Genomic DNA, 22,904 nt, shown 5'->3' on the forward strand with positions numbered 1-22,904 from the left:
ATATATAGCCCTGACGCCACCCTTTCGCAAACGAATCACAATCCTTCATGTTATCTAATTCAAGTTAACAACGTCGCGAGCACAGGACCTTATATTCGCGTTTGTACAAAGAAACAGAAGTGTCGCTTATACAGTCTTTGGCTTCTTTCTTTGTATGAAATTATTCAAGTGCCTTTGTCGCCTCTGCCTATCATTGACACTAAATCGCGCTGCACATTTGTATGCAAGAATTTGAGATACAAGATGCACACATTTGTCTTCGTAATAGTTAGCACATGCTCCCTGAGTGACTCATTAATACAGCCGAAAATCTGCCTGACGAAAGACTTCCCGAAGAAATGTGGAACAGAATACACCAGTTCAATAGTACATGGAACGTGGGTAGTTGTGTCCCTGATTTGGCAACCACGCTTCCGTCACCGCACGTGCGAAAGCAAAGCTTTGATAGATTGTTCGGAGCAAACACACCAGAGAGATACAAGTCTTGTTTGCTATTCTCTTCAGATGATGTGAAACCTTTGAAGATAAAGCACCCTATCCTAAACGTTTCACTTTCGGTCGCCAACGTCCGACTTGGCGTTCTGGTTTGTCGCTTTTGAATCGTCGCCTAGGCAACTGAAGTTAAGTGCGACAAAGAGAAACCGGCTACTAAGAGCCGGCGCTCCTGACTGTCAAAACTTGCCTGCATTTTATGCATACATAATTTTCTGAGAGCCAATTCTATGCATTAAAACGCTATGGGCACAGGGGACTGAGTGAGGACAACGCCATTCAAATGGTCCACGCTTTTGTACTCTGTCACATCACATACGTGGCTGCAATGCTGAACTGGAAAAAGAAACCTCAGAGAAGGCTTGAAGTACACATACGCCGAGCTTTCAAGACAGCGTTGGGGCTCTCCGATAATGCCTCCACTGAACTACTCGTACAGCTAGTAGTGCACAATACCCTTGCTGAAACCATCGAGGCACAGCACACGGCACAGATTGCATGCCCATCAAGCATGAAAGCGGTCAGAGAGATTCTCGCCAAGCTCGGCTTGAACACCATAGCAGAAAGGAACAACGTCCTGCGGTTGCCTAAAGTCGTGCGAGAAGCAATCAATGTGTCCCCCTTCCCAAGAAACGTACACCCGATCCACAGTCAAGGAAGAAGGCTCGCTCCCGCTAAAGCCCTCGCTGCGGACGCAGCAGTTTCCCAACCAGACAGCTTTCGTGGATGCAGCGTACATACCGGGAAAGATGCCTACTCGGCAGCTGTAGCCGACGGACACGGGCGTACGCGCAACTCACTCACACTTTACACCAAGAAGCTAGAGGTAGCTGAACAAGCAGCGAGAGCACTAGCTCTAAAAGACTCGAACTTCACAACTGTATACAGCGAATCTAGAGAAGCCACTCGAGCAAGACGACGCTACGGATCTTAGGCGGAAGTATACATCACCGAGCACTCCATCTTATAGTTCCAGGCACACATGGGCAGCTTAGGGGGCGGCCTGCGGAATCTAAACGAGATCGCACTAGTAGCGGCGCGAGGACCCATCGACCGCGTACAACGAGCTTACTAAGCCCTTTTATCTAGACAGACGAGCATTTCCCCTCTCGGATAAGAAATTAACCTAGAGCATGTCAGTCACGTTACGCTTGCTCCAAACGAAGTCATACCCCAACCCCTGGTGCATGAAGCACATCGACCCAGACTACGACGGACAACATGTGTGTGAACGGTGCAGTGACCGTGTAGACTTAAACCATATGCTGTGTAGTTGTGCATCGAGCGACGCCTACGCCAATAACCAGGAACATTGGGACAAAGTGTTGAGAAGTGCTTCACTACATGATCAGCTTCGGGCTCTCTGTGCCGACGTGGAAGCTGCCCTCTACACTTGGCGCCTAGCCGAGTGTCCTTCAGGACCCCTACTATGGGAAATAAAGTTTTATCAATCAATATGGGAAGCGTGCAAGAGTAAACGGCGCAGTGGTGCGCGCGCCCTCGCGGCGGGAAGGGGATCTTTGCGGGGACGGGTGTGCCCGGCTGCACCGCGGAGAAGCGGCGGATACAGTACCAGGGTCTCATTCGCCGTTCGTTCTCTCTGTTCACGGGGCTCTGTGGTCACGAATGAATTGCTATAAGTTAGAGTCACTGCGTTGCTGGGTTGCTGGGTTGCACACAATATGATTGGCCTAATAAAATATTTTTACGTCCGGAAATAGGATTTACGAAGCGAAGCGACGCTAATTTTGGATTGCTGATGTTCAACGAGCAGTCAGCTGGCAATCATGCCCGGATTTGCCGCGTCCAGATTTTCCGCGAAGCGTTTTTCCTAAAACAGGTCCCACTACCTTTTCCTGCTTTAGCAGGCTTTCTCAAATGGTCAAAAAACAAAATTGAGCAACTCGTAGATGTCTTCTCTATCTGCGTGGTCCCTGGCAAATAGAATGCGTGCCTGCAGAGACAGCCATGATGTTCAGAAGGAAATTAGCTTTGAAAATGTAACAGGAGAAAATCGTGACATGAAGTTTTCCGAGGATGAATTTAGTCGTGCAATGGCTTCACTCAGAAATCCATTGCCCAGGTCCAGACAATTTGCGGGTATATTTTAACCTAGAGTTATACAGGAGGCAAAAACAGTTCTGTTCTATTATTTTAATGCATCACTGCGATTGGGTTCCATTCCCGATAAGTGGAAAATAACTAGTTATAGTGATCCCATAGAATAAAGGAAATACAGACATAAAGTATAATTTGTACTGTGCCAAAGCTTTAAGCTCCATATTTAGAAACATATTAGAAAATTTGCTAAATGATAAGGCCTACTACCATGTATTAAGAAATAATCTCGTAGACAGTTCGGGTTTAAACATAAAACAGCAGCAACAATTGCATTAGACCACCATGAAGACAATATAGATAAAGAAATGGACAACGGTACGACAAAAATAGCAAATTCACCTGATATAAAAACGCATTCAATCAAATTAACGAGGCTGATATAATACCTATACTTGAGAAAGTAAATATTGCTTGTAACATAAAAGAGTTATTATTAGATGACTGAGGAAAATAGCAATAAAGTGTGAAACTGACAATGTTAAAAAACAGTATGCTTCACACAAAGGATCTCCTCAGGGATCCCCTATAGCTCCCCTTCTTTGGAATCTAACATTAAAAAATTACTACTGCAAAAATGATAAAAAAATTCTAGATGCAGACACTCGCGTATTTTAAGTGGATCATAACAATTGTAGTTGGAAGGAGATAGTGAGAAAGCCTTAAGGAAATTTTAAGAATGGCGCAAAAAATCGTTTACAATTAACCAACAATTATTCGCAATTTATATTATTACAAACAAAGAGTTACAAAAATACCACCGATAATCAAGCTAAATGGTGTAATGATGATGCGGCAGGACGTGTGTCTTTGTTACGGAAACAGCGTAACAGAAGACCCTCTACCTTCGTGCGCGTGCGCGAACTCTCGCCGTGTACCACACTTATCTCCGTTGTAGGGCGCTGCCCAGCAGTTTGGCCGACGCTCGCGCTATAATGTTAAAAATGAGGGTGGCTGTATACCAGAGATCACCATTCGTCTCACGAGGTTGTTCGTGGCATATTTCGGTAGTGCTGGGTATTGCCCTCGCGCAACATCTCCTGGTTTCTCACCAAAATCAATACCCTTACCGAGAGGCAACCTCCTGAATTGGGTAAAGTATGCAGTGGAACGATAACTGAAAACATGCACCGAAGTCAGATAAAATATAATTTCTCAGCACAGATTCCTAAGCTCCCAACACTCCTTACAGGCCGACGGACCGAAATATTACGACGCACCGAACCCTTGTTTGGCAGTAGCAAAATTAAACGACCACTCACACGAATGTCAGCAGGACTTTGTATGACAAAGAAAGGAAAGAGCAAAACATTGCTGATTCTGATTTCCTCAGCGAATCGCCAATTTATTAGAGTATTAGAGCAGTACACCTTAAAATGCTCTCAACCCATCATGTGGTTAGGTATGAGCCTCCCATATAAGCAAAATTGTTTCCTTCGATTTGGAACAATATGTTTCACTTGCTAGCATCGCACCTGTTGCAGATTCCCTGCATTTTTTCTGCCACCTATTAAGTTTTTTTTTTATATAGTTAGACACTGAGATCTTGATGAAGTTTTTTTTTTTTATTGTGATTCCCACCTCGATATTTTCAGTTTATACATTAATGTCACGACGAACATGATCATAAGACTGACGCAATAATGAGTATCCAGTCAGCTGATATCAACATTTCATTCTTGTTTCTACTTCGTGTATTGTGCAATCCCCTACCCTCTCTTTTTTTCCAACCGCCGAAATGACTGATACATATACACATAAATTTACATGGTCGCCTCCGGTATCCCGCGGCATCATTTTTGCTTCGTAGTTGTCTTGCCAATCTGTACTTAAATGTAGTTGCACAAATATAAACCGGCAGCGCCTAATGCTTAAGCACCACTACAAACGTAGTGCTGCCTATTCAGTCCTTACTAACCAAACGTCGTCGAGCCAGGAGAGATTTGAAGAGATAGAGAACACGAGGTCCTCAGGGGAAGATTTTAGAATAATAATGTACTGTGGTAAACCGTGCTGTGTTGCGCTTGGCTGAAGGATCCTGCTGCGGAATCAATTTAAATAAATGCACTAAGATACGATAACATTGCTCCTCCGTTCTTAAAACATATTTGAAGTCTTCGTTAGGAACAACGTTAACGTTACAATATTTCAGATCGAATGGCTTAATTTCCCTCTCATGGATCTGGTATGCTTTCCTGTTTTAGTGTTTCCAGTACTTTAGGAGTAAAAGCCGTAGCAACAAACAGCAGGCAATGAAAGGTCGTTCCTGCTACTGAGCAAGTCATAAACAGGCCCTGTCGCTACCAATGAACCGAATGCCGCTCCTGCGTGCTCTTTACAAGCTTTCTTCTCGCAAATTCGGCCGTTCTTTTGTCGCCAGGGTTATGAAAAAAAAGTTTAAAATCAACACACAGTAGTGCTGGGTAGCGAAGAAAGGTTAACAGCCTTACGTACCAGCCGACAATAATGACTGAAAGGTATTGCAATATGCGAAATACTAATACTGGCCTATATATACTCTATTCATACTTTGCTTTTTTTTTTCATTTGTCTTCTGTAAAGTGCAAAGTTCCAGCAGCTAAATATGTCGGCAAATCTACTGAATCATATCATTTTGGATTTTTCGGGCACCGCAAATTAGAGGCAGATTCTGGTAGCAGAATTTAAAAGTACGCCTGTTACTAGCTTTTCCATTACTTCATAATTCCTAAAACATCTGTGTTGAGGATTCGGCAGAGAGATAAATCAAGGACGAAATTCTATAAAAGCTGAAGCTTTCTCTCTCAAATTAGTTCCAAAAGACAGTTTCCTAATGCAGCTGATCATAATTTCCGGCGGGGCTCGCGTGATGACACCACATTCTCATAAATTCTCCACTGAGAAGAAAATTGGGGACTGCCGTTAATATATTTCGCACATGTTCTAACCGATGACATACTTACGAATGTGCTACTTCGTGGGCGACCGTCTGTACTCCGTAAAAGCTCGTAGGGGGGTCTTCGCTCATTGCCACTCTGTAGCTCTGGCACATTCCTCCAATATAAGAGTAACCTAAAAAAAAAATGCAGAATTTCAAGTGAAGTTTGTTAATTTGTACCTTGCCTACAAATTAACCCCGTTATCCACCACGCCGAATTATTTTATAACTATTTTTAGCTTAGCGCGGCAACTACCATATGCAACAATACACACAATTGTTGATAACCAAATCAAAGAATACTAATTTTTTTACAGATGATGCTAGGTGCAGCTTTTTTAGGGGCCAGGAAAGGCACAGGTATGCCTGAATGTCAGCCCATACCACCCACTTCCTATTTGGCACCGTTCTAAGTATTACATCAATAAAGCCCACAAAATAAGTGAAACAAAATTATGAAACCTAATGCACATGGTAAATGCAGTGCCATAGATAAAATTGAAATTTTAAACCTTCACTTAAGTGAAAAGACAAGAAAAGGAAAACAATAATTAGGAAATAAATGGGGAAGAAGCTCAGAGTGGAGCTCCAACTAAATGTCTTACTATAAAAGTTTATCAATAGATGGATGAATTTATTGAACTGAAAGGCAGAGAGGTCGGCTGGAATGATTGAAATCTGGCCTGCTACTCTACCCTGGGGAAGGGAAAGGGGGGAAGAAGATCATGATGGGTGGCGATGTGGGAAAAGGCATATTAAATATATATATACATGCACGGGAGCTTGCTTTACAAGCGCGAATCAAGTACAGTGGCGCGAAAAAAACGGCAGAGCCCGCACTGCCTGGAAACCCTTCCCCTTGTCCTGCCAAGCGCCCAGCAGTAGTTCCTGTGATAGAGGTCTTTTGTATACATGCATACACTTGGCACACCAATATTATATAGGCCACAGTCTCGAGGATGCCACAAGACGAACATTGCGGGGAGTCCACGGTCCAATTAAATGTAAGAACCTGCGCGTGAAAGCCACGTTTAAATTAAGTTTATGGAGCATACATGCATGATGACACGAAATATCACGCGGAACATAAACTTTAATGTTCGATCCAACCTTTTTAGACGAATGTATTGGGCGTCTGGCTGGGCAAAGTAAGCTACTGTAGCGTTATTCATACAGTTCGTAACAAGACACTTCGTATCCTTTCTTTAAAAAGGCACAGCTGTTCGGAGGCCATTGCGGAGAGCACTTTTCGTTTCAACATCGGCCTGTTCATTTCCATGGAACCCGCAGTGGGCAGGGATCCATTGAAACATTATCCTGTGGCCTTACAGACGGCCAGATGTGAGGAGCTTCATTGTGTTTAGTGGCAGAGACTCATAGGAAGTGCGGCGTGAGAAATGTTTCAAAATTTGCGATGCAGTGTTTGAATCCGTGAATATATACCATTTTTGAGGTCGTTCTCCACATATGTAGAGAATAGGTTCCTTAAGGGCTACATGTTCAGCAGTGGTTGATGTAGTTGTATATCCCAAACAGAAACGTAGAATCGTTTTCTGAGCTGGTATGACCACAGGTGCAGCGGATACCTGCGCTGATATAGATCCGTCGCTGTATACGTGAATATAATTAGGATATTCTGACCAGATGTGCGCCAGAGTAAGTTGTTTGAGTCCACTAAGTGGCAGCAATGATTCATTTAGTATCCCGGGAACACGAAGGTGCCCTAAAGGTTTATCCGTCATCCATGGTGGTTGGGCGGGACGATATGAGAGGGCATATCCTGTTGGTACTTGCGACTGATGGTATCGTAGTGGATTGTAAAACTGCAGTCCTACCGCTCGTCCAGAATCATGCTCAGTGGGGGAAAACGGTGTCCCTTCTAGCATGTTAAAGTGAATCACTTTCCTTCGACATGCTGATTATAACAGTTTCTCTAAAAACTAAGCAGTTTCTTATGTCTGTCAGTGTTTGTGGCCTTATTTTGTTCACGTGTCTTTGTTTTAAAGCTTGTATTTGTTTTTTATATGGAAGTTTCTCGTGATGGTCTGTGAAGAAAAACGTATGTGCAACAGTGGCTCTCAAAACTAAGCAGTTTCTTATGTCCGTGAGTGTTTGTGGCCTTATTGTGCTCACGTATCTTTGATTTAAAGCTTGTATGTTTTTTTATTTGGAAGTTTCTTGTGAATGTCTGTGAAGAAAAACATTTGTGCAAGTCTTCTCAAAAATGGGTAACGTGATCTGCCAGGCTAGTTGGTGACAATTCATATATATCAGCTGCGCGAACTCAATTAGGAAAATGAGATCTGTGTACTATGTTTATCTTGTTTCGTGATTGATTCCCGGTTTCAAATTATTCGAAGGAGTTAGTACTTGATGCTGTGAAAACGCGTAGCACTGTGGTCTTGACAATGAATGTTTTTATCATTGTACATTGCTGGGTATTAGTAGGATGGGTAGACTACCTATATTCTCCGACGCTATTCGATATAACGCACTGAAAGTTAGTCTGGAAGCTGGATATCTTATAGTCCTTCGCTGCTCGCTTTACATGCGTCACAGCTGGCTCCCGTTACTGTTGTTCTGAAACCCTGAAACGAGTACTGGGACAATGGCGTACGACGCAAATGCTGTCAAGATAAGGTTATTGAAAAGACAAAAAAATGAAAAATTCAATTACACCCAGCAACTTTTACGGGTCTAGCATATGGTTACAGAATGACACTCCCTCCACAGTAAACATAAAAATGGGCGAAATCGGGAGAACTGACTAAACCACATGTAAGTTTCAGTAACTCGGGGCCCAATCTCAATATGAAGAGAAACGCAACAAACATATCTACAACCTCTGCAATCCTCTCCTAGGCATCAAAATCAACAGCAAAGGGGGAATTTATCAAATTGTGTACATGAATATATACTCTGGAAGTCGCAGACAAAGCACTGGAAGCCTATAAGTATGCCACGGCATAGAGGTCTCAGTATTAAACACTAAAGCGAAGGCTGAAATGTTTTAAAGAAACTGGATGAAAATTAACTAAGGTGTATGGACAGCCACTCGTGCTCAATTATGGCAAAATGGTGGACACCTTCGGAGAAAAGGAGCATCTCGCCAAACAGTAAGCTCCATATAAAGATGCCGGGCTTTCTAATGGCAGAATGTATTGGGATGATTACCTGACGAGCTATGGGCGCTGGCGCTATACCGGCAAACAAAGTAACTGTCAAGCAATATCGTGCCGAAAGAAACTAACAGATATTGAAAAGCGGCGTAGTGCCGAGGGTAGATTTTTGTTTAGCACAGTCTAACACTAATCATAAGAGACGCTAAAATAACAGGCGTTCCTATGCCAGGATTCTTGTCAACCCAATCCATCTTCAAAAATATTTAACGGGTCTTTATGTCGCGCCAGAGTTGGCCGTCTTACTTTCAATGTTGTGAAGCACTTGTTCTTCATGGAGAGCCCCGAGCGTGCGTTGCCATTTAGCGGTATTATTAACAAGTATCAGCTGTGTATTTAGACATAGAGATGTAATTCGGCACACGCGCAGGCACATTTTTGCCCAAATATCCTCACTACAATTGCGGACCTTGCATAGATAGGTTTTTAGATGAGGACGAGTGGAGAGTGCGCTGTGAAAGAAGCAAAATCACACACGAAGCTTCACAATCCCTGTAGTGTGGTAATGGTCACACAAAGGAAGCGTGAAAATGGTTGCTGCGGCGCGAGTGACCCTTCGCATCCAAATAAGTAGGTCACACTAAATGCCTCTAAGAGAGGTATGTAGGTAGGAACTACAATTACAGCTATATTAGAGCGTATTTATTTATTATTTCATTTATTTTTTACATTACCCACACGGCACATATGTCAATAAGGTTTTACTCTTCGTCTTATACTACCTAGAATCCATTGTTATAAAAACAGCGCGAACAGGAAGACTGTTTTTATTAACAATGAATGTTTACCGACTCGCCCAGTAAAGTACCATGACTATCTAGAATGCCTGGCTTGGAAAAAGACTTTCGCAGCTGGCAGGGAGGAGATGCGTACCATCATACAACCTTGCCTGCCATAAAAAAGCGCAACTGGGCGCGCTCGATGAGTTCCCTAGACGTGATGCCACATATCTGCTTCGACAGCGCTTGCTCCACAGGTCTTCTCGTGGAGAGGTGTGCGCTGGAGCGAGAACAGCAACGCTTTAGTGCAGGCGCCTGGTTGCATCAAATCTTCCCGTAGTTAGCCGAGAAGCTATGAAGATTTACCTCGGTATAAACAGAGCTGAACTACAGACGGAAATCAATGAAGAGCAAGAAGTGCAACTAGAGAAGAAACGGCGAAGTGAGAGCTTAAGACAGCAGCGGAAATTGGCAGCTCAGGCTGCCGCTGTTTCGACGTCGTCTTCGACGACGTTACACTAAAAAGCATAACCAAAACTTGGTATTTAACCCTTTCCCCTTGATAACGCAGCGGAACTCTATCTCCGACTTGACATTCCAAATTACACAAAGTTCATCCATATATCTGGTTCAAGTAAAGAGCATCGCCAACTGATTGCAATATCAGAAAACATTCTTCAGTGTAGTCATTGATTGCAATGCCATGGACGAATTCATGATGGAGCAATTATTATATACCATAATAACAAGAGCTGTGTGAAAATTTTTATCGCCAATGACTTTTCAGGAACCATTGGACAGGGAACAGTATGTTTGTAATGTTTCCGAAAGAAAAATAACAAATGTGAGAACTTTACCTCCAACCCAATTCACAAGTTGGTGATTTTCGTAGAAAACCATGTCTCTCCTGAAAAAGAAAGCAAGGGTAGTTCCACAGGTGAGTAACTCCAAACTATAGGACCACCATTGTAAACTATAGTGCGACAAACTAAATACCCTTTGATATTTTAGACATTCTTCATAGGTCGGCATTAAATGCTGCATATTGCCCGCAAGCTTAGAAGTTAATTTGCACTGCGTACCAATAATTGGGAAAATCAAAGTAATGGGTATCCGTAACCAATATTTACACATTTAATCTCACCCTGTGAGCAGGTAAAGCAAATCTGCTTGCTGGAACTCGACTTTATTTTTGTAGTGTTGATTAAACGCTTGTAGCGTCTCCTCATCAAGAATTTGGTTTTTATCCTGCCCCGGAACGACCATGTACGGCTCGTCCTGAAAAAAAAATAATGAAATGAATTACGGAATAAAAACAATATTTCGAATTTCAAAACTGAGAAGAAAATTTCAGAACGAGCGCTTACCACCGTTGACATGGTGATCCCAACTATTCTCAGTCGTATATAAGGGTCAGACATTGTCTTGTAGCGGAGATTAACCTGTTATAAAGGCAACTGTTACTGTTTGAAACAAGAACACCAACCTCTTTCTGCTCATCAATTTTTGTTGCATAGATTTGTACATTGGAGATTGATCTGACGCAGTAGGCCATTTTATTTAGGTAAATTTATTTCAAGAGGGAAGATATTTGGCGCTTTTTGGAAATTCTAATTTAAGCATGCATACAAAAGGAGGCATATAGCGTCCGGGACAGTAATTGGCTTTATTGACTGCGTTCTACACATGACGTAAATGCATAACAGCACATTATTTCTTGATTTTCGTAGTCAGCATTTCAGTATTGGTACCTGTATTATGCTAAACAATTTCAAACATTTATTCAGATATTTCATTTCATGTTTTTAGGACTATGGGATCAACTGCCTCTTTCAAAATAACCCAGATAGCATGATTCCAAGTCCGTGATATGGATTAACACCGCTTCTTGGGCTAGTTTGTGAATACTTGAATTGATTATGAAATGCACCGAAATATGCATACAACAAGAAAAAAGACATGTTTAATCTTATCTGTGTGGTGTTGGGCATGGTTCGGCGCGATTTTTTTTTCGTCAAATCAATATATGACAAGAATTTAGAGAGAAATGTGAAACTTACAAGGAATAATGCGTTAACGAAGAAAAATATCCTATTTATCTAAGGCTTACAGTACTTACCGCATTGAAAAACGTCGCAAGGTAAAGAGTGATTTTTTTTTGGTCGTATCCAAAATTTGAGGCGTGGGCTGAATCAACTACAACATGAATTTGAGGGTACATGTGGGTGGATGTGCTTCTTGCTTCTGTAAGAACAAGTGAAATTTTAATCTCCCCTTTGTGGACTCGAAAGTAATGGTGCCGACAAACGTTATGGAGCACCCTATTTCATTCAAAAATTTTTCACCCATTCTGTATTTGAAACTCTCAGGGGCGCTATGTGCAAACCGGTAGAAGTCGCCAATACCATTCACCTGGACAAATGATGTTTTTGCATCTAATACAGAAGGCGTGTTTTTAATTTCAACGAAAAACCATGCTTTGTTCCCTTATGTCTACACCTGTACGTGCGCAATTACTTCACACAAAAAAATAACAAACCACATTGTCTCTCAAAAAAACTAACTTTACACTGTGGATCCATTCTTGAATCACTAAAAGATATCTTGGAATTTGTTTTGTTTTTTGGAGGTCAAAGGCACAGATAACTGAAAACGCAGGTAGATAAGATCAGTACTCGGATCCATACTTGCAATACTTTTTCTTTCTGGGTTCAAAATTTTCCCGTTCTGGTCGGATCAGTAACGTTCGCTCGCCATGGGTAGCGGCTTTTTATTTCAGCGATTCCAACCCGGATGCATCAGCAGGTTTCATTTATGAAAAATGAATAAAATTATGGTGGAAGATGTCAAGAAAACCTGAACGCATCTATGTGATCTCGACTAACTCAATTTCAATCTTATGTGTTTTGTCTTGCCTTGTAACTTTTACCACAATTCTTCCTGGTTTCTGTAGTTGCCTGGTTTCTGTACCTGGGTATGCTTCATTAGCTAGTCTAGACTAAGCGCTTTTATACATTTTCTTCATTCCTAAGTGTTTTTAACCCAATATTTAGTGCTATGTAGCTTACGAGAGGTTTTACGTCGTTTTAATAACATTTGTATCAATTGTGATGAAACACTTTGCTAAATTTATGAAAGACGTAAAAAGCAAATAAACAACTCATAACAGATTAGCTTTCGTTCTGACTTTGATAGAATTAAAGAAACGTTACAAGAAAAATTTCTCCTCTAAAGAATATTTCATTTTCAATTCATTTCATGTAGTGATTTCTTAAATGCCCGAGGGCATTACATAAGGACGGCACATATAATTTTGGAAATGTCAAAAACAATGAAAATAAAGCACGCAGGGAAAAATAAAAATTTAACTACAAAGTGCCACACAAGTGAGAACTACGGTATTCATTTAAAGGCTGAGCAAAGGATTATACAGCGCTATAAAATAAGTCTAAAATAACAAATAATACAATACCCAAAGGAGTCGATATCTAAAGGACAGGAGCTTTTAATTTTTTGCGGAATGTTTTACGATGCCGCACATGCTACTGATGCGAAATGTCACAGCCTTAAGGGGGACAAATGTACATTAAAAAGTTTCTACTCAAAATGTTCCTCATTGCAAGTGACAATGGGAACTTCTGTGATTTATCGACCCATCCAGAATTATACAGAATAGCTTTTATATCCGTTTTTTAAATATATGTTTGACCTCGGACTAGATTGTGTTATATTTCAGGTTTTGGTTAATTATATGTAGCAGTATAAAATAGAAAGTGAAGGAATGCTCGTATAGGGAGACTCATGCTTTTCAGTTGGTAGGGGATCAACTCTAAATTTCCTTCCTATATTAAAAATTTTAATTTAAATTAGCATATATCAGGAGCTACCTAGCACTCCATTATTTCACCTATTGGCAGAGTCGCTGCCGAGATATTCCTAATCAATCTTGTGTTCTCAAGTTGCCTGTTCCTCAACCATTTCCCATAAATATTCGATGGCGAAAAAAATTTTGATTGCGGATATACCACCGGTTACCTTCGGTTATCGAAGGTTAGCATTCCGAATTTGTCAGCTTAATTTTCTCACAGTCCTCTCGAATGCGATTTCCCGCTATTACTGAACTCATTGCGTATAATAAAAAAATGCATAATGACAATGCTTAGCCTTTTTAACTCACGACACAGAACATAAGCACGATATTTTGATCCTTGTTAAAGAACAAAATGTGGGATAATAATAAATCCAAAATCTTAGAGCTCAATGATAATTTTTTTCTCATTCTCATTCTACTCACTCTACCAATTTTTGTTTGGTTCTATGCCCCATACGGAACATATATGTCGAGAGCAAAAACTCAGCAAACTAACTAGTCATGACAATGCAGACTTCGTCGCTCGCTGTTTTAAAGATTTTGCATATTTTGTCTTCAATACTCAGTCTACACTAGTCAATTGTTCGTAGCGTTGTCATCAAAATTCAACATCCTTGCACCTTCATTATGCCTCTGCACTGCAATACTTTCAAAGCTCGCTTTGGATATTGCGCTTTTTATGTCACACTTGAAACTGTAAATATAGAACACGTTTCTTATGAGCTGTTGTTCGCACCTGAGAACCTTAACCTTTAAGAAGGCAAAAGAAGAACTATTCGCTTGTATTATCTGCATATTTTGCGGCCGCTGGAATATTGACCAACGCAGCACTATAGCCACTTTTATTTCACTGCCATAATTTGAACGAAGGAAAACGTTTCGTACTCAATTTCTGCCGCTGCGTGAACATTGTAATTCATATAAAAACAATATTTTTAACCTTTCATCTTTAAATTTACAAGAGGATATAGTTGGAGTGCATTGCTCTATGTTCATATTTATTTTTACCTTCGTGATTGCTGATATATTCCTGGAGGACCTCACCATTACAATATATATAAAATCAGGAGAATTACCTGCGACTGGCGGTGTAGGACGAAGTGGTGTTGTAATATTCGGAACAGCTGTCAAAAGAAGCACAATTTGCATATAGATGAACTGATGTCTCCCACAAAACGGGGGTATTACATTCTTACACGTAAAAAGTGGCAATGCAGTAGTCACAGAACATGGTAAAATATTTGCAATTATATCCGTCCACAGAACTGTTCCAAACGTTTTCCCTCTACATAAGGTTTCTTAATACCATAGAAAAAAGAGCACAGTAAGATTGAATATATATTTTAAATGCAAACTCCGTCCTGCACGTTATCTTCCATAGCTCAGCAAGAATCCAAGCCCTCCTCCAAGACGAAAAATATTTGCTTTATCAGCACTGAGGATATCGAAACGCAATATATTTTGCGAACAATTTCTTCATCTTGTTCTTTAAAAAATGTGAGTTGTTAAGATTGTAGACAATATTGCTAGCTTTTTAGTTTCTTTCAAAAATCCGACACATAGTTTATTTTCGTGCCAAATATTGACAGAAGTTATTATATTAACGTATTGTTCAAGGCCTCTGAAGTTACCTGATTTCCGTCAAGGGCCTTTCAGTCACAAAGGTTAAAGAAAATACCAACCCATCGGCACAGCGGACTTCTATGTTGCATTACGGGATGCTAAGAATCATTCAGTATAGAGGTGACATTACAGTCACATTTGAGATAGGCTATGAAGGTTAGCACAGGTAGACTTTACGAAAGGGGGACAATGTTTTCTTAGCACTGTTCGGGAAAAAATATAAGGAAGGAATCAACCGATCAAATTTCTAACTTTTGTTATTAGGGCGCAACTGTATGTAGGGAAATTCAGAGCTTTCAAAAATAAAGGTTTAAGGTATTGATGAACCTAATCTTTAATTAAAATTATGAACATGAAAAAGTTTGATAGCATATGCAGCTGGCTTTCCTAAAGTACAGATTTCCAAATTGCTCCTGTTGAAAATGGCATCTACCAAGGAAGTAAATAAACATCGGCATCATAAATGGTGCTTGCTCCATCTTTGTGGTATTTAACTGCAGTCGTTTTATTACTACGTATCCTAAAAAAGTAAACGCACAGAGGTTTCAAGTCTGTTTTTGTACATTCTTTACCACGAATCACAATTGCAAATCTAAAGATTTATGAATAAGTTTTAGGCTTTATTTTTATAAAACTTTGAGCTATACAGATATAGTTTGTAAACAAATAATGCGAGCTTTTTGTTTCACTAAATAGCCATTTTTACTGCGTTTTAATAATTGCGCATTGTCCGCCTGGCATCATACTCATCTTCTACTGTGTAGAATACGGTATTCCCCACATTTCATTGAACTATTCCAGTTTGAATAATTTGATAGACTAGTAATATTTTATGCAGCCGCTATTGTGGCTTTAGACAAAAATGTTATCTATAATGTAACTGACCTAAAACCACAGGCGACATAAATCTACCAGGTGGCAAATTTAGTCTAAGAGAAAAGTAAAGAGGAAGAGAAACTCAAGAGGCAGTGCCCTACTTTTTGAAGCTAGATCAGGGTGCCTTAGAACACGCAGCTACAAAAAGAAATTTAACAATGGAGATGACGCATGTGCTGTATGTGCTAACTTCAGTGAAACAATTCACCATATTATACTCGAATGTAATGGTATCCATCCGGAAGTTGATGCAGGCGCAATCACTGTTCCTGAAGCTCTGGGGTTTAGAGATAACAGTGGCCGGGTGAATAAACCGGCGGTGGAAACCAGCAAAAAACGACTGGAAGATTGGTGGCTTAAAAGCAGAGAAGTGACATAATGTTAGTAATGTAGGAACAAAAATTTAATAAATGGAATGATGGTTTAGTTAACCATTTTAAATCAATAATTAAGATATGGGGAGAAAAATGAGCATGATAGCTACTGCTACCACCCCGTTTCAAAGGGGACGCTCCTATATTCCATCCATCCATACAAAGGTGAATAATGCCAGCCATGTTCGGTCTGTCATCGTCACCATAAAAAAGTAAAAATACAATGTACACGGAATCATCTGGTCGATCTGACCGGCCTCTTACATACGTGAAAAGGTAAACAACAAACTTCGTGGAACGAATACAGCAAATCAGAGTACATCCCCGATTATTGCACAGTCATCGCAGCGCCGTAACTGAAGACCACGGGGTAAGCGACCATAAAAATTAATTTCAACGGCTCAGTTGTATTAAAAACCTCGAAAACCCCTCGCAGGAGACTCCTTCCCGAGTCGTACCACATTTCTCATACACGAGGGACGTTAATCGCTTCCTGGGGACCCTTCTGTCTTCTTATATCTACAGTTTGCGTCCATGGAGCCGTAGAGTGTCCACACGCATGCGACAAATTAAGGAAAGAACCGAGCCGGGTTTTAAGCACCGTGATTTTTCTGTAATAGAGCTTGGTTGGAGAGATCCAGCTTTCTGTTATTACTGAAATAAATATGCAGTCCCATGTTGCTGGTGTACTAACAGCGACCCCTAGCCTCAAAGAAAGAAGACCGCGTATTTTTCACGTAAAACATCTTAAGTCATACCGTAATCCGGGCGTCGATGATTCTCATCTCTAGATTGATCAATTTCATATAACCTGTGGGCAATATGACCTGCTTCAGAACGGCCCATCTCTGGTAATGGCTTGATGCGTAATGTGTCTCCGAGTACTCCTTCCTACAGTGTTGAATGAAAGAAGCTTTTACATAAATAATTTTCGACACAAAAAAGATAATCAGGATTTTATATAAAGAAAATAGGATCTCAAAACATCATATCTATTGAGTAGCAGCCATTAAGGTTCACTTTTCTGATTTGTCTTGAGTCAGTCATGCTAAAGTCAACTTCCCCTTTTTCGTATGTTAATGAGTACTTGGCGACCTGCAAGGGCTCACATCAGCTGATAAATGCCAGGTAGATTTATGAAGAACATTTATTTCACATACTTCACACTGATATGTTATATACGGCTTATTAGCGGTGATAAACGTGGTAACAAAACATTTCAAAAAATAAAATAAACTTCTTTGATGGTTTAGAGAGTGCATAACTGATACAAAACCATGTGAATTTTCGAGTACGTGTGTACATATTTGATAATTAAGTTTTTATGTAAGGTTAGAAAACTACTAAAAACACGTTGTTGTGAGCTATATTTGGCCCGAATGCATTTGGAAATCTTATTCGATAACATGCACAGGCGGCGCAATTTGCGGCTAGTTGCTACTTGACAAAGTTGATTGCTGTGAGATATTCATGATCGTGAGTTTTGACGTAAAGCGCAGTGCCGCGCGTGCCGCAGCAATAAAACTCATTGAATATTGGTCGCACACTTCGGCAGTCGTACAGTCTGCAAAAGTTACATTACCCTTATGTCAGGGCATTGTGCTAGCTTAGCCGGCTATATATTAAGCACTACCGTTTGAGATTCAGTAGGTCATTTCAATCAATCCTTGGTTACATTTTTAGAACCGATCTTAGACACTATCAACAGTTGAAGCGTGGCCACCGTCGACGTTCAAGGGGGCTCACTAATACAGATCGCACGCGCCGACCTCCTCGAGCAAACCTCCAGCTCGCTATTGTGCATGCTCTCTTAGTTACTTTACACAAATACCTCTCACGAAGTCTGCTGGATGGCAGCGTTGAGATCTTGAAGGACCCCTTAATAATACTACGTTCGCCGCTTATAAATGAAGATTAAGAGCAACCTCGAAAAGACTTGCTCGTGGCTCACATTTCATCGGCATAGCAGTCAGCATAGTATTTCGCATAGCAGCTGTCGTTGTTGCCGACCACTTGCCAGCGGAGGCAGGTTACTACTCCCTTGTCCTTTTCCACCAATCCTCAAGTCGCCTCTAATTTGCTTCCACTGTTCCACAATGTCTCATACTGTTACAAGCTTACTTCTTTTCGTGTTTTCATCAACATCTAGCCTAAGAGTCTGCAGTCCTGCCAACAATCCGGAAAAACATCACAATCATCATCATCAGCAGGCTGATTATACCCACTGCAGGGCGAAGGCTTCTCCCATATTTCTCCACTTAACCCGGTTCTGTGCTAGCTGCATCCATTTGACCCCTGCGAACTTCTGAATCTCATCCGCCCACCTAACTTTCTGCCGCACCCTTCTACGCTTTCCTTCCCTTGGAATCCAGTTTGTTACCCTCAACGACCATCGGTTATCCTCTCTTCGCACTACATGTCCTGCTCATGTCCATTTCTTCTTCTTAATTTTCACTAGAATGTCGGTAACTTGAGTTATTTCTCTGACCCACTCAGCACGCTTTCTATCTCTTAATGTTACCCCTACCATTTTTCGTTCCATAGCCCTCTGGGGTGTCCTCAATCTAAGTAGAACTCTCTTGGTTAGCCTCCACGTTTCAGCCCCATAGGTGAGTACAGGCAAGATGCAACTGTTGTATACTTTCCTCTTGAGCGATACCGGTAAGCTGCTAGCCATAATCTGCAAGTGCTTGCCAAATGCGCTTCATCCCAATCTTATTCCTCTTGTTATTTCCTTTTCATGGTCCGGATCTGCGGTTACTACCTGTCCTAAGTAGACACATTCGCCTACTACTTCCAGTATTTCGCTACCTAATGTAAACTCCTGTTCCTTCCCGAGGCTGTTGAACATTACCTTAGTCTTCTGCTAATTGATTTTCAAGCCTACCTTTCTACTTTTCCTGTCTAGCTCATCAATCATAATTTGCCGTTCATCCCCCAAGTTGCTTAGCAAGGCAATGTCATCAGTAAATCGCAGATTACTGAGGTATTCTTCATCTACCCTTATCCCTAACTGCTCCCATTCCAAGTCTCTGAATACTTCCTCTAAGCAAGCTGTGAATAGTACTGGGGAGATTGTGTCTCCTTGCCTAACACCTTTCTTTATGGGAATTTCGTTACTTTCTTTATGCAGAACTATGGTTGCTCTGCAGCAACTATATATATCTCTCAGCACTTTCACGTATGGCTCATCAACTCCCTTATTTCTCAATGCCTGCATCACCGCCGAGGTTTAAACTGAGTCGAATGCTTTTTCGTAATCAATGAATGCTAGGTATAAGGGCTGGTTATATTCCGAGCATTTTTCTATCAGCTGATTGATGGTATGGATATGATCGATAGTAGAGTACCGTTTCCGAAACCCTGCTTGATCCTTTGCTTGATTCCAGTCTAAGGTTGTCCTGATTCTATTAGCGATTACCTTAGTAAATACTTTATACGTAACAGACAGTAAGCTGATTGGTCTGTAATTTTTAAGGTCCTGAGTCCCCTTTCTTGTGAATGAGGATAATGTTTGCATTCTTCCACGGTTCCGGTACCGTCGATGACACCAGGCACTGCGTATACAGGGTGGCCAGTTTTTCTAGCACGATATCCCCCCCGTCCTTCAGCAAATCTGTAGTTATCTGATCCTCTCCAGCTGATTTCCCCCTTTTCATAGTTTCTAGTGCTTTCTTGACCTCGTCCTTCGTCACTGGTGGAACGTCTGACTGTTTTTCTCTATCGCCAATCTCATTATGGTCCTGACTACTTTGGCTACTGTAGAGATCTGTATAGAACTCCTCGGCTACTTTGACTATCTTTTCCATATTAGTGATGACGTTGCCCGCCTTGTCCCTTGTCGCATACAACTGGTTTGTGCCTATGCCCAATTTTTTCGTTACCGCTTTAAGGCTTCCCCCGTTCTTTACAGTATGCCCAATTTTCTCCATGTTATACTTCCTTATATCGGCCACCTTGCACTCATTGATTAGCTTTGATATCTCGTCCAATTCGATCTGGTCTGTTGGATTGGAAGCTTTCATACTCTGGCGTTTCTTAATCAAATCTTTCGTCTCCTTAGACAGCTTACCGCTATCCTCTCTAACTATCCCACCGCCTACTTCTACCGCGCACTCAGTAATGATATCTCTGAAATTATTGTTCCTTGCCTCTAGGATAATGTCGCCATCCTCAGTTAGACCTGAAACCCTATTCTGAACTCTTCTGCCCTCCCCCTCACCGCTAATTCGTTGATGGGTTTCTTTCTTACTAATCTGTGGCGTTCCTTCTTCAGATTTCAGCTAATTCGGGACCTCACCATCATGTTGTCACTGCATCACCCTTTCCCGATTACCTCTACATCTTGCATAATGGCGGGGGTTGAACACATTATGAAGTCGATTTCATTTTTAGTCTCTCCTTTAGGACTCTTCCATGTCCATTTCCGGTTCTTCCGTTTGCTGAAGAAGGTATTCATGATTCGTAAGTTATTGCGCTCTGCAAACTCAACTAGTAACTCCCCCCTGCTATTCCTAGAAGCAATGCCATAGTCACCTACTGCCTTGTCTCCTGCATGTTTTTTCCCTACTTTGGCATTGAAGTCTCCCATTAGTACAGTATACTGCGTCTTTACTTTTCGCATTGCCGATTCTACATCTTCATAGAAGCTTTTAACTGCCTGATCATCATAACTACATGTAGATGCATAGGCCTGTAGAACCTTCAGTTTATACCGCTTATTAAGCCTAATAACGATACCTGCAACCCTCTCATTAATACTATAGAATTCATTATATTGCCCGCTATATACTTATTGACAAGGAAACCTACTCCCAGTTGTTGCCTCTCTGGTAAACCTCGATAACACAGTACATGCCCATCCTTCAGTACAGTATATGCCTCATTCGGCCTCCTAACCTCACTAAGCTCTATGACATCCCATTTCATGCCCTCTAGTTCCTCTAACAGCACTGCTAAACTAGCTTCACTAGCTAGGGCTCTAGTATTAAACGTTGCCAGGGTCAGTTTCCAATGCCGGCCTGTCCAGCGGAGCCAGGCTTTCTTAGCACCCCCTGCTGCGTCACAGGTCTGACCGCCGCCGTGGTCAGTTGTTCCGCAGCCGCTGGTGACTGAGGGCCGGGGTTTTATGGAGCTTATCATAGGAGGTGGCGGCCAATTACTGCACCAGGGTGGCCAACTCCTGTTCTGGTGAGGGAGTGCGTTGCCGGAGGTGTTCACCGGCATCAGGTCGCACCCCAAACCTGTGTATGTATGCAATTCCATCGACACGCGGATTTTTTTTTTTTTTCATCCGGTGGAGAATTGCGCGGCACCGGGATTTGAACCCCGGTCCTCTTGCATGCGAGGCGGATGTTCCACCGCTACGCCACCGCTGCATCCTATGGCACTTATAACATGGACACAAAGTGTGCTCTCAAGGACAGAGAGCATAAAAGGCAAGGTAATGGGCCAACTTCAATGCATATTTGTAATTGATGCCGTGAAAATCTCCGAGGGAATCAGTGAGGCTTCATAGTTGCTCTGAAAACTACATCTGGAATTCTATTAATTCTATTCCTCCATTTTTCAGCTGCAATAAATTTTATTCACACCTATTTGCTGCTGCAGGCCCCTCTGGATGCACTGACCTACGGACCATGTGATGAATATTATTCAAGCCCAAAAGCGCGTTGTGAAGATTTTTTGTTTGAAGCTCACTCGCGAAAGCGGTTGCCGCCAAGATTCTAATAAAGTAAGATATTTTGACCTACTCTAGGAATACGTGTCCACATACAGCACTGTTTTTCTTTTTCCAAATTCAAATATAAAGCTCCCGATTATTGGAAATCATAAGAATCTGCTGTCGCCGCCCTGTATCCGCTCGCGAAAACCCTAATTGTTCTACAAGGTCATAAGACGACACCACAAGATTATGGCCGAGAAATTCAGACCCCGAAAGGTCGAGGGAAACCCTGCTGTCAAGCGTGAAACAAAAAAGGATTAAAATGCAATATAATGAAAATGCCATGTAGACTGTCCCAAATATTGCATATGAACAAATTTTCACTGCTCCGAATAAGGCAGAATCTAAAAACCCTAAAATTTTGTTTTCGTTTCAGGGACATTATTCTCTATGTCCAACATGGCATGCTTTCACAGGTTGTAAATGCACAGAGAATTTATATTAATGCCATAGGCCAACTTATTATTTACTTATTCAATACTGCAGGCCTTTACTACCCAAGCAGGAGGAGCATACAAATAACATCAGTGTACAGAATAAAGATAGCAAATAATATTCAAAACACTTGTTCTTTGGGCAAAAGATTATGAGCAAAATTACTACTAAACGAAATGCAAACCGAACTCTTCATTAGGGAAAGTCATGTACATAAACAAACAAATGTAAGCCAATTAATGAAATATCCCAAAATGAAATGTCAAAATTTCAGCAAGAAATAAACACGACATAAACACAGAAATAAACAGTTTGGGCAACCAAAAAGCAGACAAGAAAAACATTTGAGATCAGCAATTCAAGGTTTCAATTGAATCAATGTTATAACTTTAAAGTGTCGACAAATAAGTATGCGTGCAAAGAAACGGGGTGAAAATCTTTTATACTCTCGTGAAGACGAGGCAGATTTTAAGTGTTCTCCAATTGTGTTCCTATATTTAAACTGATTCCCGTGAGCTCATCAATATATATGCATAAGCACCCTAACGCCAATTGCAAGCATTGTAGTGATTCGC

General features: G+C 41.3%; 1 protein-coding gene across 1 annotated transcript in view; it reads right to left on the minus strand.

Annotated features, from left to right (window-relative positions):
- Positions 1-22,904, minus strand: part of LOC146174199 (venom metalloproteinase BumaMPs1-like) — a 38,983-nt gene that overhangs the window by 5,439 nt on the left and 10,640 nt on the right. Inside the window, exons 4-10 of the mRNA XM_084584527.1 lie at positions 16,928-17,060; positions 14,373-14,420; positions 11,545-11,669; positions 10,793-10,867; positions 10,570-10,703; positions 10,283-10,332; positions 5,553-5,661 (exon numbers count right to left, since the gene is read on the minus strand). Of these exons, the coding sequence (XP_084440653.1) occupies positions 5,553-5,661; positions 10,283-10,332; positions 10,570-10,703; positions 10,793-10,867; positions 11,545-11,669; positions 14,373-14,420; positions 16,928-17,060 (674 nt within the window). The remainder of the gene's footprint in view (positions 1-5,552; positions 5,662-10,282; positions 10,333-10,569; positions 10,704-10,792; positions 10,868-11,544; positions 11,670-14,372; positions 14,421-16,927; positions 17,061-22,904) is intronic.

Source organism: Amblyomma maculatum, chromosome 11 (assembly GCF_055883805.1).
Source record: "Amblyomma maculatum isolate TAMU_Amacu chromosome 11, ASM5588380v1, whole genome shotgun sequence".
Taxonomy (NCBI): Eukaryota; Metazoa; Arthropoda; class Arachnida; order Ixodida; family Ixodidae; genus Amblyomma; species Amblyomma maculatum.